Genomic DNA, 27833 nt, shown 5'->3' with positions numbered 1-27833 from the left:
TGCATTCAGCAGAAATGGTTAGGTATTTCATTATATCTGTGCAGTAACAATACTTTTCTCCGCATCGCATCGCACTTCAGTATTTGTTTCTTTGCCAGCTCTTTGTAAACTGGACTGGCAGTGACACAGAGAGCGGTATTTATGACTACGAGCTGGGGCTGATGTCAGATCCTTCTGGTGAAGCAGCTCCCGATATCCTGCCCTACACGTCCACTCATCATCATCCTCAGTATCAGGGCTACCATCCTCGTCTCAGTGAGGGACAACAGTTCTACATAGCCGTCAAGGCCATCAACAAAGCGGGTGCCTCAACCATCAGAGTAAGGACACACACATGTCATCCATGGTATTGTTTAGAAAGAATAAATATTGTTTTATAAAGAATATATACTTTCTATGTTCTTTAAGCTTATGCCGTCAAGTGTAAATATATATGTTAAAATGGTTGGATGGTTGGTTTGTTGTTTTACGCCGCACTCAGCAATATTCAAGCTGTATGAGGGCGATCTGTAAATAATCGAGTCTGGACCAGACAACCCAGTGATTGATATCATGAACATCGATCGACACAATTGAGATATGATGACATGCATCAACCAAGTCAGCGAGCCTGATCACCCGATCCCGTTAGTCGCCTCCTACGACAAGCATAGTTGCCTTTTAGGGCAAGCATGGGTCGCTGAAGACCTTTTCTACCTCGGATCTTCACGGAATAGTCTCATACATGTATTTCTTGTTCCGTTAAAGGTTGTGGGCCCCGTAATTGTACATACAACATACCCTCTGTTTTCTGGATCAATGACTATGACGTTGAGACACAACTACTTGATAGTACGTTGGCCAGTGACGGCCATCACCGATACTGAGTATCTACAATATGAAGTTGCAGTAGGTATGTAGGTCTGTCATTATCTCTCCAGTATCATTCATCTTATGTAAACTTTTCTATTAAACTGCCATTAAACTTCTATTATGTATGTCAGGATCTCAGAACGGTCAGTCGACACTCATCCCCTTCACGGCGCTGCAGCCGGGAGGAGGCTGTACACTGACGTCTCCATCCACGTGTACAGCTGTAGCCCTCACAGACCTCCACTGGGATCTCCACCACAGCCACACCTACTTTGTGTCAGTCAGAGTCACCAACATAGCAGGGCTGTCCACAGTGGCAGTGTCTGAGCCCTACGTCCACGACGTCATGCTGCCGTTACGTGGTGTAGTTGAAGACGTCATTCCAGTTGGAGAAGAATCCTTGTTTGAAATAAACGTATGTGTATCTATTTTCACGTTATTGGTTACATACAGGATGAACGAACGTGGGTGTGAGTTTACATATTAGATTATACCAAACGTAAAGGTGTCCTTTAATGAACTTGTTAAGTCCTTTTAATCTGTTTGGGAAAAAACAGGTTGATACTATGTGTTGTTAATACATGATTTTAAATAGTATGCATGAATCCATAATCTAAATGATATGTGGAAAATACTTACAGCTTTCATTGTATCGATGATGGACATTTTATGTATAACGTCAGTGATTATAGCTGTGGAGAAGTCATTTCACGAGAGGCCTGATTGTAAGCTTGTGTAACAAAAGCCTTGGACACAACACTGTGTACTCCACTAATTGGTTGTTTTGTGGGATTATTTTACTGACGAAAGGGCACTGCATCTTGATTATTGGAGAAATCATCGTTTTAGTTCTTTCATCCATTAGTATGACTCTTGATATTTTTAAAGGACATTGTAGGTTACGTCAAATGCATTGCTATTCACACTTCCTGTATTAAAGTACATATATTTAATTCCATTATTTTCCGTTTGCATTTCTTGTATTTCCCATATTTATACACATTTGTAGATTGTTCAAAACGTCAAATACAAAGACGAAAATGTATCACAAGTACAACTTTGACTGATGTATGTTTTGTGTTATGCTAAGCAGCGGCCCCGTTCCACAAAGCGATCTTTGGGCTTAGCTCATTGTAACTACGTACGCGATCTTAAATTGTTTGTTACGATCGACCGCCCGTCCCACAAAGTAATCTTAACGAAGAGAGTTTAAGTTAAAATCAAAATGGTCAACCCTCATGGTGCCTGGTCGTCAACTGGCTTTGTTTACCGCGCAATGCCGCACTGTGATGACGTCACGGTTTCATAAACGTAGACAGTGTATGCAAAGTGTTACACCGTTCTTATTTCTGCACACAGTGTAACCAAATCGGATAACATTCATAATTTTAAGATTGTAATATTGATGCACCCGAATGTGGCAATTGCAAGTAAACTCAGGCGAACGCCCTTGTTTGAGAACTGGCCCTGAGTTTCACAGGCCACAAAGAAAACTACAAGGGGCCGCTAGCATCAGGAGACACCAGCCAGCCATGAACCGTAAGGCAAGGGGCGTTTTTCCGTTGAGTTGGGCGACGTTTACGGGACTGCGTTGACCCATACGCTGCCTTTCAGCTTATAGTTACGGTAGAGCCGATGAAGCTCTACTGTAGTGTGATGAACAGCCACCTCATCAACCAGGACAGCGATCTCGCATGCTAGGAAGTTGCTGCGACGAACACGTTTGACGCCGACACAGGTCTGCGATTCGGGCATTTTCGATAATGGGTCGTCGACTAAACTTGATGAAGAGAGGCCACTCCAGTGGCAACTTTCGTATCTTCAGTTGTTGAAGATTCCGATCTTAGTTAAGATCCGCTACTTAAGAACTAGTAAAGTTGTAATCTCCCTAAGATCGCTTTGTGGAACTGGCGAAAACTTTAGCTGAGACGATTTTAGAATAGACGTATGTCACTAAGATTGATTGTTGTTAGAAAATGGCTACAAGTTTTTTATGTTTGTTTTATATTATCTTGAAAACATCAGTGTATGTTGTTTGTGTGCCATGGCATATATATATCTTTGCTTTCAGGGTATGGACGACACTGACTACCAAATATCAACACAAACCTTAAGAGCTAGATGGTATGGGTTCGACAATGGAATAACTGCCATCACGTACAAACTTGGAATTGGGTCTCAACCTTTTGCAACAGACATTCAGGAACATGTGGACGTTGGAAACACAACCTTTCATTCTTTCACTGGCTTGGGCCTACATGAAAAAAAGGTTGGTAAAGTCACAATATCAATATGATGTATTTCATTGAAACACCTGGACATTGCTTTTTCTGTTTTATACAGGATTGCAACATGTACATGTGTTATAGTCAATGTGTAAACTGACTGAAACCGTAGGCAATTTTTACATTTTACATTTCTTTGTTCATGTGTTATATTATTTAAGTACATTCCAAATATTTTAAGCACTATTTCATCACCCAGTGAACGAAGCTGATAGGATTAAAACAAAACGTAAGTCAATGTATATTTATATTTTATTTGGCTTCTTCCCCTACCATAACTAATCTATTGTGATGTGTTTAAAGCCCATTTGATTTCCTTAATAACTTTTAGTCATTTTGACGGGAAAATAATTGTAAACTGACAATTGCGTTTGTGTTGATTGAATAAGTGAAAATGTTAGTCATGTTTTACATTGACTGATTTTTGTACATTGACTGTAATATATGTACGTGAAAATGGTGCATCTGGAAAATTTCAGAAGTATTTTGTGACTGTCGTGGCGGCTGGAGGTGGAGGAGAGATGACGGTGTCCTCTGACGGTGTGACGATCATCAGGCGAGATGCTGATGTCACAGATGTCACTATCAGAGACGGGCCAGGATGCGGTGATTCTGGTATTAGTTATCATGGATTACGAAAAGTTGTGTTCAAAATGTCGCATGTATCGATATATATATAATATTAATTCAGAAATGTAGTATTGCAGATTGTTACTTCTAATGCATCAACTATATTATCATGATAACGGTCAGGAATATGAAGTCAAAACTAATAACATACATTTAATATGTAATTCTAACCTTTTCGAGGAGAAATGAATAAAGCCATGACTGTTTTTAAGCTGCAGAAAATATTTATAAACTAGTAAACGCATGATGTTTTACAGATCTCGAATAGTTTGGGAGATAAAATCCACTGGAACCTCAAGCTTTACACACAATTCTCTATCAGTTGAATTTGCAAATATAAGGGTACTTAACAAACCACACACACATAATATTTTGTCTTCTTTCATTTCAGTTAAGGTTGCTTTGCGAAATGCAGTGAACCAGACGGTGCGTACACAGTGATATTCTCTTTACTGATTCTGTTGTGTGTAAAATCTACATAGGACAGGACAGAGCTTGCAGTGCCCGAGCTCAGCTGCTAAAATGATGTTACTATGCCTATGACTCGATGTAAGCGAGGTGAAATATGCAAGATTCCATACCAATCGCATATGTAATTAAAGATTTTATGCGCCACATATTTTTAACACGCCACAGTCTGTCATCGTTGACGTTATGTCAACACGTTAGCTTATCAACACGACACTAAATGTTGAAGGCACTATATCCCTCCGAATAAAAGCGATACAACCCTTTTCGCATTCATAAGAAATATCTACCAAAAGCAGAGTCGATTGAACAACTCCGACTATATCATGAGTATGCATATATGAATTACTATCAAATAGCGATGATACCAGGTGTTCGCGAATAGCACCAGCGAACAGTGTCACTATAGAGGGTATTGTGATATGTGTCTACTACTGATTTTACGGAACTTGAGTCAGTATTAACTTTGCGTATTTCCCCCGGTCTCTTTGAAAATGCAAACTGGTGCGTTTTTCACACTCATGTAATTATCTCGTTGTTCAAAATATTGTTTGGATAGCTTGACAGCTATATAGCTGATATAAATATTGCTGATGAGATATAAAACTGAACGCCTCTCATCCCCGTCGTCACCACACTTGTAATATTATTTGTGACAAGACAAATGTGTCCATGTTGTTTACACAGAATTGTTCACGAGATGATATATATCAAGTGTCCACATCAACATATGCGGCCCGCTGGAACGGAAGCAACTGGCTCAGTTATCCTGATGCCAAGTGGAGTTTGCAAAAGAAAGTTGCTCGAACTGGTAAATAATGATCGCAACATAACTATGGCATCACATACACTGTCGCGGTTGACATTAGGTCTATTACTATAAAAAACAGTTTCACTTCTTAATTTACCCGCTTAACGCTTTAAACTGTATCAAATGTAGGCAGTATTGAAATGGACATTATTTATGTATGATATACTTTCTTCTACACCGGAGAGCTTGCAAATCAACATTGTAAATGTCAAAACGGACTTATTGTAAGTGAACAGCCACTAAACATTCAGTGCATGCATCTTATAAAATATGGTGATTAATGTTATGATTTTCAAGTACATGCATAACGAATATCTGAATAGTACATACCATTATCCTTATACCATTCTGTTTTTATTCTCACAGAAGACTTATGGGACACGGAACGAGCCTTTGAGCCTCTTGGATCATCTGAGATGGTTGTAATTGGCGGTTTATCTCTAGAAGCAGGGAATACATACAGAGCTGCTGTCAAGTTCTGTGTTGTTAATGTATGTTCTAAAACCATCTACAGTGACGGCGTGACTGTCATACCGCATCCCCCAACACCAGGCAATATATCTCTGACGTACCGTGAATCTGTAGATGGACAAGCGCAGGCAAGTTACACATGCTACTAGTGTTCCGTTTCTTTCAACCCTGACAGTGCTATTTTAATATGCTGTATATTTTATCCATTTTTAGATCCAGGTGACGATGTCTCGGTTCCGTGATCCGGACATACCGGTTCTATCAGAAGCCTATGACGTCATGGACAGATACGAGTGGGGACTCACAGATAACAGCCACAACAACAAAATGTTCATCAACTGGCAGGAGGTGGATGAACAAACCATTTTCAGCGTAGGCACTGATAAGGTACACACTGATTTTCAGTTTGTGTGGACAGTATTTCATTACTTGAAATTAACTAATTATCTTTATATGAACATGCATCTTCATTTGATTTGTTTTCCTCAGATCAAGTTCCAGATAACCCTACCCCAGTATCTCGATTTTACCAAGTGCAGAAGAGTGTCAGTGAGGGGCTACAATCAAGCTGATTTATACACGATCGTGTCAGCGGATGTCAAAGACTGTACAGCATATGATCCTCCAAATATCGTGCCCGCAATTGTCCTAGATGTTATCGGTAAGTAGTTATGCTGAGTTTCCAGAAAATTGTGGTACTAATATATAATTTATGGCCAATAAATTGTATATTTGGTCAGTGTAACATCGCATGAGTACCTTAATTATTGATTACAGGGGAGCTCAAAGAAGATGTCGGTCATGGAATAAGCCTAGAACAGAATAGTCACTGGCATGATGCTGACTACACACCCTACAAGAACATCCTGTCTGCTGTGTGGCCGACTCTACGTCACAGGAACTACACATGGGCAGTGGTGTCAGGTGACCAGGTGGACCCCTCATCTCACTACAAGAGAGAAAGTCTGATGACCGTCACCGACCCCTGTAGCATGCCAGATGTCATCAGGTGTGGACACACAGGTGAGTGTGTGTATTAACGATTATTCATACACGGGCAGTGTTGATGTTTAAGATAATTCTGTTTTTCACTCAAACCTTTGTCGTTCGCTTTATACCAGTCAACGAGTTCATCAACGTCGAGTTTGCAGAGCTGTCCTACCTCAAACATGGCAAGAGATTTTATGTGTGCATCCACGCCGATGAGAAGAACTCTCGTTTCGAGAAGTGGACGTCATATCTGACTGAAGTGAACGCCTGCAGTAACGGCATCACAGTCGATCTTACTCCACCTATACCGGGGACAGTGAAGGTTGAAAACCTTACAGAGGGGACTTTCCAGGTATGGTGCCTTTCATTTTGACTGTGCGTTAGCAAACTGAATTGTTAGAGTGAGACCACTTGGCAATATTGGAACATCTTTCTAACAAATGCCGTGATACCAGAACAATTTCACGGAAAACACCTGTCGCCAGCAGGATTCGAAAACATCACCGAGAACTTGAGAACGAATGTATTCTTCTCCCATGGGGACATAGAGGAGCAATTATATGGAGGTACATGGAAGTTTCAATGGCTTAGTTACCAACAAGATTAACAGTTAATCCGTTTATGAGCGTTTTTTTTGTAAATTGAAAGTAATTTGGCAGTTACAATTACTCTTTTCTCGAGAAATAGGGCAATCGATAAAGGCAAATAGTAATTAAATTATATATTTGCTGGAATTTGAATACATACATTTCATTACCCTTATCGCCAAAGAGCGATGTGCTAATGTTTTTATTAAAAATATGTAGTTCAAAAGAGTCAGGTGCTTGGGACCCCTGGTTAAACTACTCGGCTAAATGGTGATGATCATTTAAACCCCACTGAGCGGGCATCCAGGCGTTCTACCCGCACCTATACTCTGACATAGCATTGGTATTCAATAGCATTTAACATGTTCAGGTCAGCCGGACAGAAGTTACGATCAGATGGACACGTTTTACTGATGTGGAAGAGGACAGTTTCTCTGCTCACACTTCTGGGATTGCCTATTACGAAGTTGCTATAGGTAATAAACCAACCAATCCAGTGAACTCATTTCCGTTTTATTAATGCCTCCAACATCAAAAACACACACACACAGACAGACACACACACAGACAGACACACACATATATATATATATATATATATATATATATATATATATATATATATATATATTCCCAAACTAACTTAACTACCAGGGATTACATTCCTGATAGAGTAGATAAATGTCTTTCATTCTCTATCTCCAGGTACCATCTCTGGTGGACAAGATGTGGTCAACCACACTACTGTTGGATCTGTAAACAAGTATATTCTAGACAGACTTAATCTGCAGACCGGAAGTACATACTATGCCTCTGTGAGAGGTATGTTGACAGTAGACAAAGTATAACCTTGTTTATCTGGTTTGAAAAAAAATGAATATGTGGTTATTGCGACAATATTGACAACTATCACTCAAACTCTAACAAGGGTGACACCAGTGAATCAATACGTGTCACCTTCACTCATGGGATGACCTATCAATAACCAATTTTGGGAATACATTGAGTGAATTCTGTGTGTGAAACATGCTGTCTTATCTGTTTACAATATTTCTTTCAGCAACAGATTTTGTGAACAAAACAACAGTTGCTGTATCAGGGGCTTTCCTTGTCGACTCCACACCTCCAGTACTAACTGGACAACACATACAAGTGGAGGAACGATACATTACATCACATCTTGTACATGTTTGGTACTGTTGACAGAGTAAACTACAAGTATTTTCAATGAACACATAGAAGGAAAACAGGATCAGTTGATAGTATCATGTTGTTTTATAAGAAAATTATCTTCATTTATGAGGATATGTCTAATAATTGTTTTCTCTAATTGTCAAGAATTACATTTGTAATATATTCGTACACTACATGTATAAGCTGCATGTGTTCTTGATAGGTCTATTGTGATTTGTTTAACATTATCCAAATTAACAGAAACTACAATGTCTGTGAAATACTAAGGATTGAGGTACAACTGCCATTTTCTACAACTTTGCATTAGTTAAGAAGGCCGTCGTTTTGATACTGCTATGGCAACATGATCGTACAGACACGATTAACATTTAATAAACATATTACATGAGTGTTTGACCAGATCAATGCAATAACATTGATATGAAATCCTCACTGCAAGTGTCTTTTCTTTTTCAATCTTGGATACGTACATTGTTAATGAACACAAGACATAACAATAACTATGCTTGTATATACATAAAAACATTTGCCTTACATGCATAACTCTTGATTTGTAAAAACATACAGTACAGAATAATAATTTTACAAAACATTTCAACTTCCTTTTTGGCATGATATATATTCACCAATAGTTATGTATAAGACCAATCAACATTAAATTGAAAACAATCAGATTCTAATTTAACTTTAATGAAGGACAAAGCATGCAATAAAGATGACGCAAGTTTTGCCTTTCACATCCAGTACGAGGTAAATATTGATCGATTGCAGTAATCTTTGACATTGGACATCTATTTCCTGAAACTTGTATAGCGTTATTTATATCCCACAGTTGGAACAACGTTTTCTCAGACGAAGAAAGTGGAACTGAGGCATACACTGTTGCTATGGGTACCAGACATGCGTATGCAGATGTTTCCGAGTACATAACGACCGATCAGGAGTGTTTGGACATTAACACACTTAACAAAATAGAGGATGGCCACTCTTATTATATAACTGTGAAGGTAGCTTTTGAACGTTTCTATTCTCTATAAAGCATGAATATCGAAGTCGAATATATAAATAAAAATTCATGAGATAAATCCATTGCCGGATTGTAGCTTCATCATCTGTCTCATTTAAGAACAGATCTAGACATTCTTCTTTGATTAAAGTACAAGTGAAAACTTGTTAATATTAAAAAAGAAATGATCGGAAGGCCTCAACCACTAATTTATTCACTTATTTCCTCCTCCCAGGCCTTCAACGGTGCAGGTCTGTACACACTGTCCTCGTCACGTCCTGTGGTTGTGGACACCACGCCTCCATCTACTGGCCACGTCTTTGACGGAGTGCAGTCAGCTGCCACACCTGGTGACAAAGACAAGGATTACATCACCAGTACCTCGGAGATGGGGGCCTACTGGGAAGGCTTTGATGACCCACACTCAAGTGTTGCCACGTACACGGTCAAGGTCGGGACCTGCGCAGGCTGTGATGACACAATGAATGAGTCCAAGACAGGATTAAAGCAATGTGAGGGCTGTTCATAATTCCTGTTAAATTATGGCTATTTTGAAATCTGAGGAATATATATCGCCATGATTCAATTTCAGACATCAGCCTCCAGCACGTACTCCTCTCCCCCGGAGTGAAGTATTTCACCACAGTGACAGCCTGTAACACGGCAGGCCTCTGCAGCAGCTCCTCCACCTCAGACGGTGTCATCCTGGACAGCTCCCCTCCAGTTACTGGCACAGTGCAGGATGGCACAGGCGACGTGGACATACAGTTCCAGGCGGCCAGGTGAGAAGGAACATTAGTTTTTTAGAATAAAGCATCTTTTCCAGATTACTGTAGATAATCTAGTTCTGCATTGCCCGGTTGTATCAATGATTTTCAATGAGCTATGCAGTGTCTGCAGAAAGTTGTTATGCATTGAAGGACGTTCATTGGGTGCAAGTGGCGAGGCTTTAGCGACCCTGAATCAGGATTAGACCACTACGAATGGCTTGTAGGGACAGAACCTGGAGCTGACGATATTCTTGCAGCCAGGAATGCAGCCTTGGGCGAGGTCATCTTTCACACCATACCACATAATCAACAGCTGCCCGTAGGACTGACATTGTACAACACTGTCCGGGCGTTCAACAAAGCAGGTATGATGATTTAGTTTCAAATAAGCAGTCGATTCTGTAGTTGTTGCAGGGTGTCTTATAATCTTGGCACACATAATTATAATACATCATGTTTCAGGACTGTACTCAGAGGCGACGTCTAATGGGGTACTAGTGGATGATAGTGCCCCCATTGTAGTCACGCGACCGGCAGTGAAAAGTTTAATGTCCCTTGTTCCGAACACCACAGTCAGTCGGACAGTTCTGGGTTTACACTGGGAGTTCCAGGATGCTGATTCCTTCATAAAGCGCCATTACCTCTCCTTATTATCGCACCAGTTTGGAGAGATAAATAGTTCTAATTTAGAGGTAAGATTATCTTCTACACATTATTAACTGATTTGACAAAAATGCCATCCAGTGATGTTTCTGATTTCTCGCTCTGTTTTTTTCAATTTGACTTGGGTAAGATAAGACTCTTTGATCGGATGTTTATGTTCTTGAGAAAACATGTTCTATATACACAGCGTTTGTATATGAATTGCTTGTGAGATGAAGACATTTATGGAAAAAGAACATAGAGATATAATTTGAAACATGATTGCAAATTGCACATGTTTGTTGATATTTGGAACCAATTGAAAACAGAAAACTATTTTCAGTGTGCTTGATATCATTAGACACATAAATAACACATTAGTATAAACATAACGCTGTATTTGTCATGCACATATTTGCCATTCAGCTATGGTATACAGTGTGTCGTCTATAGCTTATCATCACGTCCTGTGGGAATGCCAAGTTGAGTGGTGACCAGCACATAATGTCTTTCAACACAGAAATGCTACATGTTTATATATTCATCCATGTTCGTTTTAATCCAGGTACCAGGTTTACTTCGAGAATACACCTTCGTGAACCTGGACTTGCATGATGGCAGTAGATACACGGTGAAGGTTACTGCATGCAATATGGCGGGTCTCTGTGCATCAGCAAATACAAATAACATTTTGGTTGACAGCTCTAAACCAAAAACAGGTATGACTGTGCTACAGACACAATGAACAGATCACTAATCTTATTGCAATAAGAAATCGTATAGGTAAGGTGAAATGGGGTTTAACATCACGATTCAGATTATTGCACTTGTGTGGCTGCTTGTGCTAGTCCGGACAAATGCCGATTTCATAGCGCTCGCCCATTGAAATACCATGCCGTATTTTAACATAAATACCTCACTCACAGTAGTACACTGACTCCGAGCCGACCAGTCCTTGTGTTTGCGCCTTCATGCCGAGCGCCAGACAGGGGTTCAACGGGTACCATATGTAAACGTCTTTTGGTGATCGAAGCCCCGACCTTCCGCTCTCCGGGCAGACGCTCTACCACAGGAGCACGGAGGCGGTCGTAAAATTGTATAATGATGCTGCTTGTGATGATGATGAAAGTGTAGCTATTATTTCCTCTGCAGGTACATTTGCCGCAGAAACTGACCACGCAGTGAAACTCTCACGTCATCATCCAGATTGGATGACATGGAACAGGACCAGTCTAAAGCTTGCCTGGCTTGGCTTCTCTGATCTACATTCTGGAATAGACCATTACCTTGTATCAGTAGGATCTCAAGCATTCGGAACAGACTTCAATACCGTGAGATACTTCTTAACACTAAAAATATGACTGCATGATGCATAAATAGAAGTTGGTAGTTGTTCTTCACACACACAGTGTCGTATGGTGCCATTATGCAAGGTGAAAAGAATTGATATGCCTTGTACATGCATAAACGTGTATTTATTGTAGGGCAAACTACCAGAAAAGGTCTTCCACAGTACCACGGGCGAGAACAGGGGCGATGAAGGAATTCTTCAAAGTTTTACAATACCCACTCTGAGCCTACCGTCGTCAGGATCTGTGTTTTTAGCTATCTGGGGTGTAAACGGGGTAGGTACTTTGATACTATCCTAAGACATTTTTGAAGTGAAGATATGCCATAATCAATGCATGATTGTATGCACTGTTGCTCCTAGGTTGGCCTACAGAGCGATGCCTACCACGCTGAGCTGGTCCTGGAGGCGGACTCTTCTCTGTGGCTGGTGAGGAGGTGCCAGGCCTACAACTGTGAGGGGCACTGTGTCTGTGCTGTGCAGGGCGGTACTTGTTCACACAGTAAAGCATGTACACAACACAAAACAGGTTTGTCAACAGCAATTGGACTGAATGTTTCACTTTACTCATTTGGTAGTAGAACTATCACCTTTCACACTATTCCATTGCATTCAGGGCTCTAGTAGCTATATGTCCAGTGACGAGTGTACACAACACGTAACATGTTTACAGAAAAAGGAGGATGGGGGATGAAATAAATGTGTTAACTGCTAAAATCCTACATTTTCTTCACCTACCTCTTTTGTTAGGAAATGAATGGATTTTAATCCTTTTTGCATGTAGGTGGAGCAAAGATAAACATCACTATCAACGACGTTGTTGACCTCATGTCCCCGGGGGGTTCCAATGACGTCGACGTCAGTCTGTTCAACACTGTGATGGCCGCCACCTGGTCTGACTCGTCACGAGGATCGCCTGTTACGCTGTAATTGGTGTTTCCAGACATACATGATTCATACTGTGTAAAGTAAATAAATATGTGGATCAGAAAATACATCCTAGTAGATATAATATATTTTATATAATGTTCCTTTTGTACAGATATGAATACAGTATAGGAGAGAGTGGTGGTTCGTTGCCAGGCGGTGTGTTTTATACCGCGACAGAAAGAGTTTGGTTCGATGCAGGTCAACAAACATCTGCTATTTTGCCATTACCTACAGGTGAGAATGCATCGTATATTTATTTTGGTAGTTATTTACACGACAAAGACGTGCTCGTGTTTAAGGTATATTGGCATTCAAGTGTGTATCTATGTGTTTAATACATCATTTATTATATCATTTCAACAGGCAAATTCAATAATTATTTGTATAATAAACAATGATTTTCAGGCAGGTTTCTGACATCTGGAGTGAAATATTCCTTCTTTGTGAGGGCGTGGTATAACGAAACCTACAGCATCTTCAAATCGGATGGCGTCCTCATCCAAATAGCACCACCTACAGTAACAGTTAAAACGGGGAACGCTGTAAGTAATTGTTTTATTCCTTTATATCTACAGTTGGGCGTGGCTATAACTTTGCAGTGAGTGAATGGATGTATTGTGGTTGAACACTGCTTTACCACAGGTAAAGGAGCTTGTACAACCAACTGACACCAAAGATGCAGACTTCCAGACACAGAATGGAACTCTATTTATCCAGTGGAGAGGCAAGTTCCTTCAGGGCCAGAGCGGCATCAACAGATACAGAATCTTCATCAGCACAGTACCGGGAGGTATTGGATCATTACATTTCCACATTATTGATTTGTTCGTATAATTGTATTCAACTGATTTAATAGTGAAATTGAATTGAACGAAGAGAAAGGCTTTATTCTTACAAGGTGAATAACATATTGTTATAAACTATACAATTCAGGTCACAGTATTCATGCGTCTGGGGACCTGACTTCCACCAGCTACACAGCTACAGGCCTCAGTCTACATCCAAACACAGTCTACTACTCCAGTGTCCTGGCTTACAACAAGGCTGGTCTGGTCAGCTGGGCCTACTCTGATGGTGTACAGGTGGACGTTCTGCCTCCAGTGACAGGCAGAGTGAATGATGGACCAGGTTCGTAGTATGAGAAAACATTTGTTCACTCCAAGTGAGTGAGTGAGTGAGTTGGGTTTAACGCCGCTTTTAACATCATTCCAGTTATATCACGGCGTGTCAGCTTAATGTGGAAGGAAAGCCCGAGGAGTCTCAGACGCTTACCATTTCGGGGAAACCCACGAGCACGGGTATAGTGCTGACAAACCTAGAAACATAATCGGGGTGAACACAATCATAGGTTTCTGGCGTGCCCAAGGGACGCAACTCTGCAGAGAGAATCACGGCGCCTTAGACGACTGGGCCACCTGTGCCCCCTCACTCCAAGTATGTTATTAATGCATGATATAAATTGTATCATTTACAAGAAAGTTTACAAGCTGTTGAATATTGATGTAGATGTTCATGACTTGGACTACCAGAGATCTCCTGATGAAATCTCCGCCTCCTGGTACGGATTCTCTGACACAGACTCCACCATTGCCAGGTATTTCTGGTGTGTGGGAACAGTCAACGACACAACAGACTGCAGTGTGATGGACTGGATTGATGTTGGACTGCACACATCTTCTAGGAGGTCGCTTTCTTCTATATTCGTAAATGGTTAGTGAATATGCATAGGAACATTATATTTAAATGACACTTATGTTAGATATACGGTAATACTGATCACATCATCTATAGTTTCAGCTTCAAGATTATGGAACAAGGTGTATGCTGTGGATGCTGTAGGTTACACCTCAGATATAGTTGTATCTGATGGAGTCGTTATTGATGCATCTCCACCTGAACGTCAGGCTCTGGCGTATCTGGGTGACAACCTGGTGAAGAACCCATCATTCGAGCTTGAGGAGATTCCTGGTAATTCCACACGCTGCAACCTTGTTATACCGACATCGTGGGAAACTGACACAACGTCCTGTGTAAAGGTTATGGCGCCTGGATCACCTTTAGCTAAAGACGGACATATGTTTGTGTCCATCAGTGGGAGAATTCACCAAAGGATCTCTGGTCTTGAGACTGGGAGGCAGTACAAGCTGACTCTGCATGCTGGATACCCAGAAAGTGTTTCCAACAACCACAGGTCGGTTGATGCAATAGTTACAATAGGCAGTGAAGTCTTCAGCTTTACACTTGACCCTAACCTCTGTAGATCCATCTGCAGTACCGGAGATCACTCAGTCGTCCTCTGGAACAAACACACATACAGGTTCACAGCCGTAGATACCAGTGCAGTACTGAAGATAGAGTCATCGTCCAGGATGATGGAGTTTGTGCTGGACCATGTGAGTGTTCAGACTGTGGACTATGTTGCTGGTCCGGACAGTGTGGATACAGAGGAGCATCTGGTGGTCCACTCTGTGTTCCTGTCTCACTGGTCATCTCTACATGCTTCCTGGCACTTTGTGGACCAACAGTCTCCAATTACACAGTACAAGTGGGCGATCGGTAATTAGAGTTCTTTTCCTTACGTAAATAGATTTTGAAATATAATATGTACCACAGTGTAATGATGACATGATGACATATGTTGACACTGTCAGTGATGCACGGGAACTGTCTTTCAGCTTAGCTTATATCTTTCATTGGTGTGTAATAACTCGAATTGGAATAATAATAATAATGATGTCACATCATAATAGTTATGCGCTGATGATCTAAAAGGAGAGAACATTCTTCTCATATATAGAAGTGTATTTGCCATCATAGCATCATATACTAGTATATCATTACATATATATAAACACTTATCATATCACATTCTAAATACATTTAGGTCAAAAGGTCATGATCTTTCAGGCACAGTTCCAGGTGGTACACATGTACAGGGCTACACGGACGTAGGGAGAGAAACCCAGGGAACGCTATCTAACTTGCAACTGTCCCATGGTGCTACTGTTTACATTACTGTCATGGCAACGAATGCTGCTGGGCTGTCCACGGTTACATTCTCTGACACCATCACAGTAGACATGACCGCACCGCAGTTCGACTTCATCAGTGATGGGCTTGATGGTAAACTTGAAATTGTAGTTAATAAAATAACCTGCAGGTGTACATCCTCTCTTGAGGGATTGAAATTGCATTAAATACAAGAATTAGACGATTTTATCGTGATATAGTAATTCAACTACTTCATGGTAAAACGCATTGTCATGAGTGTTATCGGTTTGCTTTCTGTAGGATCAGATGAAGACTATCAGACATCAGCTGTGGTAGGTGTCTACTGGCAAGCAAGAGATGAAGAATCAGGTGTAGAACACTGCGACTGGGCTATCGGTATGTCGTTGATGTCACTGGCAACAAATTACAAGTTTGCGTTTTTATGTATTGTTTGACGCGTGGTGGATGGAATGAAAGATCCTTGGTAGTGGCTCATGCACTGGCATTTCGTCAGGTCATTTTCTGATAGAAAATATCATGTTGTCACAATGCAGACAATACAAAGTTTATTACGACTGCTATATTCTGGGATAAATATTTGAGCTTAACCCTGATATTTGCAGATCACAATGATAATAAGCAGGTGTTTTGCACCAACCAGTATCTCCGGTTAAATTTACATTGTACTTCATAGATCTGCCGTGTATTCAGATCCCAATAACTTTACAAAATCACAATTTGTGTTTTGGATCTGATTTATTACAATGTTATATTCATTATATCCAAACAAATTGCATTTTGTATTTATGATACGACTCTTATTTACGAACAAGGGAGAACACGAAGCAGCTGTGAGATAAGTAGATATGTTTCTTCGATTCCAAAATCACCCTTCTTCAGTTATTATCGTTATACACTCTTCAGAAAAAGAAACGCATAGGTGTTTTGAGAATTCCAATTAGATTATTTTTTTCCCAGCAATCGTCATAAAGACAATTCTTATGTTTGATTCCCGTTAATCATGTCAGGTTTGTTGTGCATTGCGCGCAAACACATTTCAAAATGTTTTTTGTAAACGTTTATCAGCAAAAATGCAAAGGATGCATGGAAATTGCTTTCAGAAAAAGTTTTCAGCACAATACACGTGCAAAGTGTCGGAGTGAGTGAGTTTGGTTTTACGCCGTTTTTAGCAATATTCCAGCAATATCACGGCGGGGGACACCAGAAATGGGCTTCACACATTGTACCCATATCTGGATTCGAACCCGGGTCTTCGGCGTGACGAGCGAACGCTTTAACCACTAGGCTATCCGAAACAAGAGTAGAGACACTGACTATAAAAGTCCGTACAAAATTCATCAGTTCATTACGAATTTTCTGACGTGAACGGAGATCGAAAAATGCCAAGATTAACTGCCGCTGACCGAAATATCGCCATTGGACGTTTGGAAGCAGGGGAGTCCCAGTCTGCCGTTGCAAGACATTTCAACGTTCACCAAAGCACCATATCTCGACTATGGGATCGATATACCCGCACTAATTCGAATCAAGATCATTAAGTGGAAGACTTAAGAGAGACCACCCCTGCTCAGGATCGGGACATCCGGTTGCATCACCTTCGGAATCGATTTGCTACAGCAACGGACACTGTAGGACAAGTGCCTTCTATGCGAAGAATTTCCGACCCAACCATAAGAAATCGTCTGAGGGAAGTGGGAAATCGAGCAAGACGACCAAAAGTTGGACTTGTCTTGCGACGTCTACACCGTCAACGACGTGTCCGGTGGTGCAACAGAGTACAGGCATGGGATCTCAGGAACTGGCGACGCGTTTGGTACAGCGATGATACACGTTTTCTTCTTCAACGACGGGATGGAAGACAACCTGCATACCGACGTCGACATGAACGTTTTGCGCCGAACTGCGTTCGACTGGTGAACCGATATGGTGGAGGGAGTGTCATGTTGTGGGGAGCCATATCCTACACGGGTAGATTACAGTTGGTGGTTGTCCAGGGCAACCTTACAGCAAACCGATACATAGACCAAATTCTGCGTCCTCGCCTCCTCCCAACTTTGGACAACGCTCGGCCCCACACAGCACGTGCAACAGTTAATTTCCTTGTTAATGAGAACATCATTGTCCTCCCATGGCCGTCCAAATCGCCTGATCTCAACCCGATTGAACATTTGTGGGACGAACTTGATCGACGCGTCCGCCAACGTCCCCACACACTGGCACAACTCGCCAAGGCCTTACATGAGGAATGTCGAAGAATTCCCCACGAAAAATTCCGACGACTTGTGCAATCTGTGCCAAAGAGGTGTCGAGCAGAGACGGTTGCAAGAGGTGGTGTGACCAGATACTGACCATGACGCCCCCTTGTGGCTACACATGTGCAATGACTGAACTAAATCAATGCTGACAATGACGACAATGCATTTGTCGATCACTGTGTCTAATTTCATTTGATTGTGTTCACGCATATTCTGTGTAGATACTTTTACATCCGCTTAATAAATATCCTTATTTTTTAACTATGCGTTTCTTTTTTTGAAGAGTGTACTTTTATTATAGATGATGGCACGGCGAAAACCCTGTAGGGTACAATGTGTGAAGACCATTTATGGTGTCCCAGTCGTAATATTACTGGACTATTAATTAAGGCGTCAAACCATACTGACTTCGTATGTTAAAGGGAGAACACGAGGCAGCAGTGACGTAAAACAGTTTGAGAGGGTGTCCACAGGTCAGTCCACAGCTCAACATGACATCAGCTCTATGCTCTACACATCGTCCATGACAGTCTACACAACAGTCCGGTGCTTCAACAAGGCAGGACTGGTGGCGGCCATGACGTCAGATGGAGTTGAGGTGATCCAGGCGAGGAACCAGACATCAGTTCCAGGCTTCAGCATCCTGAGAGAAAGTCAATCGGTGTACAGTGAGAGGGATGTGTGTCACCAGAGTCAGGAGAAAGTCAGGCTCCGGTGGGATAAAGCAGGCAGCAATTTCAAAACAGTTGTGGTATGTGAAATGTCATCTCGAGATCGGAATACATGAAAACGAAAACCGTCAATAATGGCACCTGTGTACATGTGTAGTTGCTCCATTAGAACTGTTCAAAGTTGCTGATGTTTCAGATTGGTATTGAGGGAGAGAAGCGGACACAGCAGAGTGTTGTCCCCGTCCATCTGGACTACACCTTTGCCACACTGTCGGGTGTAACACTAAAGAGTGGATCGACATATCATGTCCTCAGCTTTCCTGTTGATGTACTTGGAACAAAAGGAGAAACAACTATGTTGAACTTCACAATGCATGAGGTTTCACCACTGGTTGCAGGTGTGTGTGTTGAGCTGTAAAGTATCTTCTCATGTCTCAAACAATTGCATTTGTGAACTTGTCTCACATTATATTTCTCGAAAACCGTCGTGAGGCGCATCATCTGACCAAATGGCTTATCACATTTCGTTCGTATTAGTAATTGAATTCAATGCTGTAGGACTTCAATAAAATATATGTTGTTAATAAGTTGATACCCTATAACTTCAAGTTTGCTTTGTGGGTTGTTACTGACAATATATATACAATATTTTACATATTCCAACAGCTTCTGGTCATTTGTCTGTGGTCAAAACTGGAGTCCAACTGACCGTCTCCTGGCGGAATTTGTTCGCCTCACCCTGGGACGACCTCAAGTATGAAGTTCACGTTGGAACAGTTCTTGGGGGCGCCGATATTGTCGACAGGCTGTTAACAGAAGACGACGAGATGACTCTGACTTTGAATTCCAAATATCGGAAATTTGATGCTATATATGTTACTCTAAGCGCTATTGATACATGTGGTCTACCGACTCAGTACACACAAACAATAAGTTTGAACTGAATGCAAGAGGATGTTTTTTTATTCGAAATAATGCTTCAGTATATAGCTACACCCGCTGCCCTGCTGCAATTGATAACCTTGGTTGATGTTATAACTGACGCCGACGTTTTGATGGCCTTCCACATACTACAATTATATAATTTGAATAGTATTTTTCATTGAATAAACAATTATGCTTATACGAACACATATATTCATTTGGTGTAATGCAAATGGCACACATAATATGCCGCTCCGGTGAAATGTTTCTTGGCTTCTTTCGGGTGCAGATTCTGACACATAATGAGACCAGAGACGGGGGATGATGAACAGTGGATATTTATGGTGGATTATTATGTTTCTATACTTACATGGCATGTTATTTGTATTCTATTACATTTTTATTGCAATAAAACTTCTTTCATTGAAGCTCGATGTTTACAGTTTACAGTATCGATCCCATACACATATTCGCTCACTTCATGTACTCATGATGACGTAAGACACCAAACACATACCCTATGTTTCACTAAATGTCCGAGTAACTCTACCATTCCTTACAAGTAATTGAACCGAGGCCCCTCAGAGGACGAGAACAATTATTTCTAAGGAATAGTTACGAGGATAGTCCCTTACTTAAAACGGGGCGGTCGTGGAGCCTAGTGGTTAAAGCGTTCGCTCGTCACGCCGAAGACCCGGGTTCGATTCCCGACATGGGTACATTGTGTGAAGTCCATTTCTGGTGTGCCCCGCCATGATATTGCTGGAATATGGCTAAAAGCGGCGTAAAACCATACTCACCCACTCACTTACTTAAAACACCTCCCTACTTTCATACTTAACAAAGATTCTCTTTTTGAAAATATTTGAAAGCAAAAATAAACCAGAACTCTTTGTAATCTGTAATTATATTGTGTGAGTCACGTTGAATGTTACACGTGTGTCATGATCAAGCTTCATCGCAAGGTTTTCTTGACAATGCACAGTTGCGTGGGTGCCTCAACGAATATTGTATCAATCGTTGTATAGGATAAATAGATCCATGAACAAAGATGAATGAATGAATGAATGGTTTAGTTTAGATGTAGCACTACTTAACATATAATATCGTTTAAGATTTTAAGTATTATACAAATATTTAACCATATTATTTTACAACTATTAATCTGAAGGAAGCGGCTATACCGTCAAAGAAGAATGTCTAGCATATATCACTGAATTGGTATACTTATATACATATAGATACACCATTACAACGTTATTCTGTAGAACCAGGACAGGTTACCATGATGATGATCCATTATCATTGCTTCCTTGATGTTTATGGGATCAACTCCATATTTTTTGTAAAAGGAAGAATAGGTTCCCAAAGTCTTCACTTGCTGAATATGCACTGTCATCACCTGACGTCATTGATGTGACAACAGATTTAAAGGTAGTATAACACTCCCCTATATATTCTGCCCTGCACTCACATTTAACATTAAGCGATACATTGAGAACGAAAGCATAATTTGAGGAAATAATATAGTTTGACGTTTCATTTCAGATAAAATATACTGAAAACAATACAGATCACGACATATTTGATGAGCCCGTTTTCACATGTTACCAGTGTAGGTCATGTTGACCTAACTGATATTGTCAACAGTACCGCTGGAAAGGTTAATAGTAACCTGACACCTTTGGCAGAAAAAGCATTTGGTGTTATGTCCAGAACCTAACGGAAAAGTAGCAGACATAAGTTCAGTTACTGACGAGGATGTCTGTAGAAACGCAATACATTTTATCATGCACGAAGACAATCAAAATACGTACAACAAATGTAAAGAAACACTTTATGTTGTTTGACGAACAACACATAAGAGATTACCAAAATTATAACATCTAACATTTGTCCAACACATGCTAAGTGTCAATAAGCGACGAGAAAAATAACTGGTTTAGATTACGAAACAGTTTAGCAACGTGTAACTACATGGTGTAAAGACAAAAAAAAACATATTCTACAGTAAAGGCATGACACACTGATAAGGCTGTTGAAAGTTGGATGCATATCAATATTTCTTCATTATATAATTATAGCTGATTACATTAAGGATGTTTGTGATCGTCTTCTGTAAACTTGAGTGAGTACAGCAATTGTGACCTAGCTGGAGGAGGGCATCAGTATCCCCAGTGTTTCATATAATCGCTGTTAGGGTGTTCCTGTTTGGAACATGCTAGATACTGGCCACACTCAAATAACTCTGCCAGCAAATTGTGAACAATTGATTATGCTAGTTAACGTGTTTGTAAATATTGTATATACATATTTAACTTTGTCTTGAGAATAGATCCAATTAAGAACATATCATCCCATATGTGGCCGATTGGAGGAAAGAAAGTTTGAATAGATCCAAAGGGAATTGGTACAGTATTATCAACGTTGACAAACGTATTTACATGCTATTTACTGCCAGTATGAAGTTTTGAGTTGACTCATGAATCACCCTGCTTCCAAACACGGGTAACACCCAGTCCGTTAAAAGTATCTGTCACACAAATCCTGATGAGAAGAAGCAAGCATCATTTCAGGAATCACTCGGAAAATCACGTTTGAATCTGAAATTTTCTATGTTTTAGGTTGTGTCAATACTATGTTTGCTGGCCATAAACTGACAATAATATTACAAATAAACTTGTAAAAGCTGGTCAGGCATTAATATCTCCGAAGCACTACTGGTAAGCACGGGAAATAATCTCGACCTGACGATTGACCATGAATATGAATAAGCAGGATAGTCCAGTTATATTCTGGTGGTGAGGGTAGTGATCACATTTTGTTCGTCCTCTACATCAATATTACAACCAAACCTCATATTTATCCGCAGACGCAACCTCTGCATGTGCCTACGAGTTGGAAACTCTGCTCTCGACACAACATGTTCAGTCGTACTTTTACATTGAAGTAATGTCAAGTGAGTGAGTGAGTAAGTGAGTGTGGTTTCACGACGCTTTTGATAATTTTCCAGCAATATCACGGCCAGGGACAGGAGTAATGGGCTTCACGACGCCAAAGATCAATTTATTCTTTTTACCTTTAGAAAAGTAAACAAAGGTGACGGATCTGTTACAAGTACCCGAACTCCCGCTACGATAAAATAGGGCAGTTGTAACTTATGTGGTCATATTCATGCCTACGCGTCTACGGTTCTTCAAAAAAGAAGTCACATGGAGTGTCTTGGCTCTTATTGTATAACTGGCCAACTTCCTTGTACGTAGCATTAAGATGCAAACACATGAACGAGCCGGGGGTTGTGTTCAGGTGACAACGTGCGGCACTATCTGTTCGATATGTCAATTCTGTTTCGTGAAACTAAACCAACTAGAAAAACAGTAACTCACCCTAATCCCCCATTCATGAAGTCATTACATGCCACTAAACATGATACGGTTACCGTCGGTTTGATGAATGCCTACGACAACGTCATACCAGATTAAGGTACATTGCCTCCAGCTTACATAGTGGGAATCTAAAGGCATTTTCACAGTAGTGACATTACGTCTAGTTTTGGGAAAGCCACGTGCCTCTGGTTTCATTAACAAGAAACTTCAGTTAAACGCATTTCCCTTTTGTTACTCCACTTCTAATTGGAAGTGTTATTCACTTAATGGATATCAATACGAGTCCTTCAATGGCATTTAGAAGGGATACACATAAAAAGAGAATTAATGGATGTCCATTTGTCCTCTGCTATTCCCATCCTATTACTTATCAGTGCTAATAAACCCCGGCCCCCCGCTTGCTCTATGTCCACTGCCCATTGCTAATCAGTAATAATGTAAGTCCTGGCTTACAATTGTCGATCCCTATCAACTATCAGCGCTAAATTAACTGTCAATTGTAGGCTTCCATTTGTCCATTGCTGGTCGTGACAACGTGGACAGGGTTCACGGATGTTAAAGAAGAAAGGAGGGCACTGCATTCTACAGGGATCTCAAATTATGCAGTTGCTTTAGGTTCTGAACGCTTCTCCGAAAAGCTTTTCCGGTTACTTCTTTTAGAGATATTTAATTTGAACAGTTCAACCTGATCATTTACTCCTGAAGTCATGTTCATTTCCATCGTCAATCCTGCAATAAGAGGAAATTAACATTGTTCGTGTGTTCTCATTTTCAGGCTCGACGCCCAGGGGAGAGGATGTTGAAGTATTCACGAATGTTGGTTCAGCAGATCACGTTACATTACACAGTTTGCACCTAAACACTGGAAGCACATACTATGTGACAGTCAAAGGTAAAGTCATTATATATTATGCTAGTCATTTTATCATGCCCTTTTACCATGCTATATAAGTTATTGTGTGCGTTCAACATGTTTTGACGTTTGTGCTAAAGGCATGTGCAGTCGTTTAACATTTAATCTATTTTCAGCAACAGATTTTGTGAACAAAACAACAGTTGCTGTATCAGAGGGTTTCCTTGTCGACTCCACACCTCCAGTACTAACTGGACAACACATACAAGTGGAGGAACGATACATTACATCTACTTTTATAAATGTCTGGTAAAAGTGATATTTCATTTGTTCAGCACCATATCTTAATGTTCTGAATAATTCTACAAGTCATTCGAAAGTTACCCAAAATTCGTAAGTTTCTGGAAGTAGGGCAGTGGTATACATGTTTCCAAGAAAACAACATAAACTAATCTTGAATGTTAAACAGAAACTTATACCTATAACTGATTACATTACACTTGAACAAGCTACAAAAACATGTTAATATATGTGTATATATGTATGTATCCACTACTTCCAAAGAAGTAAATTACATATGAAGCAGTCACATACTATTTAGAATCGTGATCTTGAGTGAAATAATAATCTACAAGAAGAAAATGCATCTGGATTGTAAGTGTCCCAGTTATCCCCAAGGTCTTTATTGAACATCTTATTTTGGAAAATAATAGTTTAAAGAAAATGTGTATCCTTCTTCATCTCCTTAATGAAAGCTAATCATCAGTGAATTTTTTTAAAGGCATTGTTGCTGGTATATTTCTAATTTACACAGCTGGAAGAATGTGTTCTCTGACCAGGAACGTGGCGTGAAAGAATACCGTGTTGCTATGGGTACCAGACCTGCATACACAGATGTGTCAGATTTTGTGCTGACAGAGCAGCAATGTTTGGGAGTTGATACGTCCCACAACGTCGAGGACAGACTATCATACTATGTATCTGTTAAGGTGTTAATTTAAATGCAGCATTTGTTTGTTACCCATGTTGTAACATTTATACATAATGTAACACAGTCGTTAACTATAATATTGTAAATATCCTTGTACATGGGTAATCTATTAACTTAAGGGGTACACTGATTTATTTGAAAAAAATATGTTCCACAAACAATAGGAGAGAATAAATTGTCCTCAGTTTTTAATCCATAAATTCACTGTTCGATGGATCTGATGGATAGCCCGAAGAAATGGGCTGTGAAAAATATGGTCTTCGGCTTTTCCTTTCACAGCAAAGTCATTACGTGACCACAAACACACTGTCTCTATTCCCCACATCTCAGAATAATAAATGGTGGGTGCCTAAGATTGATATATTACATCCTGAATAAGGATATTAGGATATGTTTTATTCCAAACCCAAAAGCCACAGGCCCATAGTACAATTCTATTTTCATATTTCCTATGCTTGCATATATGTCTTAAAGTCCTTATTCTAATTAACATGCCATGATCAGTTGTTGAAATTATAACAATGATATTTATAATAGTTAACCCCCTGTACACGAAACGGTATATTCTTTATGTTAATGTGTTTCACTTGCATAGACGATGTCTGTGTGCCATATGCACATATTACATATGTATCTTCCTTTATCAAGGCCTTCAACGGTGCAGGTCTGTACACACTGTCCTCGTCACGGCCTGTGGTTGTGGACACCACGCCTCCATCTACTGGCCACGTCTTTGACGGAGTACAATCAGCTGCCACACCTGGTGACAAAGACAAGGATTACATCACCAGTACCTCGGAGATGGGGGCCTACTGGGAAGGCTTTGATGACCCACACTCCCCGATAGCTGTGTGCAAGGTGAATGTCGGGACCTGTACAGGATGCGATGATATCCTGGAGGAGATAGAATATGGATTAACTCCCAGTAAGCAGAGTATATTCACTTAACCATGTTTACATCGTTTTCACTCTGGACTATTATTCCGAACGTCATTTGATGCTTTGTTAGATGAAGCCAATAATACATCTTCGTGTTCACAGACATCAGCCTCCAGCACAAACAGCACTCCCCCGGAGTGAAGTACTTCACCACAGTGACAGCCTGTAACACGGCAGGCCTCTGCAGCAGCACCTCCACCTCAGACGGTGTCATCCTGGACAGCTCCCCGCCAGTTACTGGCACAGTGCAGGATGGCACAGATGGCGTGGACATACAGTTCCAGGCGGCCAGGTGAAAAAGGCTTGATTCAACGGGTGTTTACAATATCATTGTGTATTCTTTTAGTATAATGTTTGATCAATGGGAAGGTGATATGTGACTGGTGTAGATATTTAAACTATTAAAGAACAGCCAAGAACAATATGTTTCAGGACATTCCTCGGTTGTAAGTGGCGAGGCTTTCAAGATCCTGAGTCTGGGTTAGATCACTATGAATGGCGTGTAGGGACAACACCAGGGGGTGGCGAGATTCTCGCGACAAGGAATGCAGGCCTGGAGGAGGTCAACTTCCACACCATGCCACCTGATCAGCAGCCCAGTGGGCCAGAGGTACTGTCCGAGCTTTTAACAAAGTAGGTACCGATGATAATTATATATCCAAATATTCTGAAAACGTTCTATCGTTTATGTACGTCAGCAGCACGATGCCAATTGATTTGGGTTTAACATATTTCAAAGATCTTATGTGGAGGTTACGTCCAATGGGTTTGTGGTTGATGACAGCGCCCCAACAGTTGTAACTATTCCAACGATGAAGGTAAGCCTTGCGTCGGCAGTATTGAACACTACAGTCAGCCCTGAGTTTACACTGGAAATTTAACGACACAGAGTCATCAATAGAAACACAATACCTTTCCCTGTCATCACAAAGCTTCAAGCATACCATTTTAGGGGTAAGTGTGCACAGGTGAAAACAGCAAATGTTTACAGTCAGATAAGTTAAAGGAGCGCTGGGTTCTGATCAACATTAACAATCCAACCAAGCAAAGATGCTTACATTTCGTCATTAATTTGAAGACAAAGTTCCTTAATGTCTTCTTCTTCGCTCCGGTTGACGTCACCATAAGAAATAAACAAACGATGGACTCCGTCCATACAATATAGCCTAGTTATTCGTTAATTCTTGGAAGTTTAAGTTGTCACTGGCAGGTATAAACCTTTGGGCGTTCGGGTATACGAGACTTCGAGAAATGCTGAAATTGTAATATGAAAATTTACCCGTTTCTTTCGACCGGTAACGGTATACTTAACAACTACTTATGATAAATCTACAATCAATTGTCTGTTACGTAATAAAGTAAACATCTCCACCACAGGTTCCAGGTTCGATGGAAGAATACACTTACACTGGACTTGTTTTACATGATGGGAGCAGATACAAGGTGGTAGTCACTGCTTGCAATATGGCGGGCCTCTGCATATCGGCGGACACAGGCGACATATTGGAATAGACCATTACCTTGTATCAGTAGTATCTCAGGAGTTCAAGACAGATCTCAATAAGGTATTTGCTTATGGTTGTGACGGTAACCATATGAGTTTAACATGCATCAGATATACCGTAGCTCATAGTACGTTCTCTACCACCTCTTGCCAAAATCTATCTACTCTGGAAGAGACAAGCAAAGCGGTTGCATGAACGAAAACATAGAGTACATATACACATACATGACCACACACATGCACACACACGTGCAAACACACTTTCACACACAAATACACGCACGAACTCATACACACACACGCTCTCTCACAGT

General features: G+C 40.6%; 1 protein-coding gene and 1 pseudogene across 1 annotated transcript in view; both read left to right on the top strand.

Moving 5' to 3' along the window:
- The window catches only part of LOC139449549 (uncharacterized), a 61541-nt gene extending 41337 nt beyond the window's left edge, over positions 1-20204 (top strand). The window contains exons 19-54 of the mRNA XM_071230999.1: positions 99-320; positions 748-892; positions 984-1267; positions 2924-3121; positions 3617-3752; positions 4159-4193; positions 4923-5046; positions 5413-5645; positions 5731-5904; positions 6007-6178; positions 6295-6540; positions 6639-6859; positions 7465-7570; positions 7800-7916; positions 8155-8287; positions 9121-9295; positions 9530-9806; positions 9887-10076; positions 10215-10429; positions 10527-10756; positions 11272-11425; positions 11859-12037; positions 12191-12331; positions 12418-12583; positions 12839-12980; positions 13097-13218; positions 13390-13526; positions 13627-13774; positions 13918-14112; positions 14491-14694; positions 14782-15540; positions 15892-16107; positions 16276-16371; positions 18674-19002; positions 19104-19320; positions 19589-20204. Coding sequence (XP_071087100.1) covers positions 99-320; positions 748-892; positions 984-1267; positions 2924-3121; positions 3617-3752; positions 4159-4193; positions 4923-5046; positions 5413-5645; positions 5731-5904; positions 6007-6178; positions 6295-6540; positions 6639-6859; positions 7465-7570; positions 7800-7916; positions 8155-8287; positions 9121-9295; positions 9530-9806; positions 9887-10076; positions 10215-10429; positions 10527-10756; positions 11272-11425; positions 11859-12037; positions 12191-12331; positions 12418-12583; positions 12839-12980; positions 13097-13218; positions 13390-13526; positions 13627-13774; positions 13918-14112; positions 14491-14694; positions 14782-15540; positions 15892-16107; positions 16276-16371; positions 18674-19002; positions 19104-19320; positions 19589-19866 — 7116 coding nt within the window. The 3' untranslated portion in view covers positions 19867-20204. The remainder of the gene's footprint in view (positions 1-98; positions 321-747; positions 893-983; positions 1268-2923; positions 3122-3616; positions 3753-4158; positions 4194-4922; positions 5047-5412; positions 5646-5730; positions 5905-6006; positions 6179-6294; positions 6541-6638; positions 6860-7464; positions 7571-7799; positions 7917-8154; positions 8288-9120; positions 9296-9529; positions 9807-9886; positions 10077-10214; positions 10430-10526; positions 10757-11271; positions 11426-11858; positions 12038-12190; positions 12332-12417; positions 12584-12838; positions 12981-13096; positions 13219-13389; positions 13527-13626; positions 13775-13917; positions 14113-14490; positions 14695-14781; positions 15541-15891; positions 16108-16275; positions 16372-18673; positions 19003-19103; positions 19321-19588) is intronic.
- A 2594-nt stretch (positions 20205-22798) lies between these two features.
- LOC139451012 (uncharacterized) lies at positions 22799-27527 on the top strand (annotated as a pseudogene).
- The last annotated feature ends 306 nt before the right edge of the window (positions 27528-27833 follow it).

The sequence above is a fragment of the Haliotis cracherodii genome, unplaced genomic scaffold (genome assembly GCF_022045235.1).
Source record: "Haliotis cracherodii isolate W230 unplaced genomic scaffold, xgHalCrac1.p SCAF_8, whole genome shotgun sequence".
Classification (NCBI taxonomy): Eukaryota; Metazoa; Mollusca; class Gastropoda; order Lepetellida; family Haliotidae; genus Haliotis; species Haliotis cracherodii.
The sequence above is the reverse complement of the archived record's forward strand: the minus strand, read 5'-3'. Positions and strand labels throughout refer to the sequence as shown.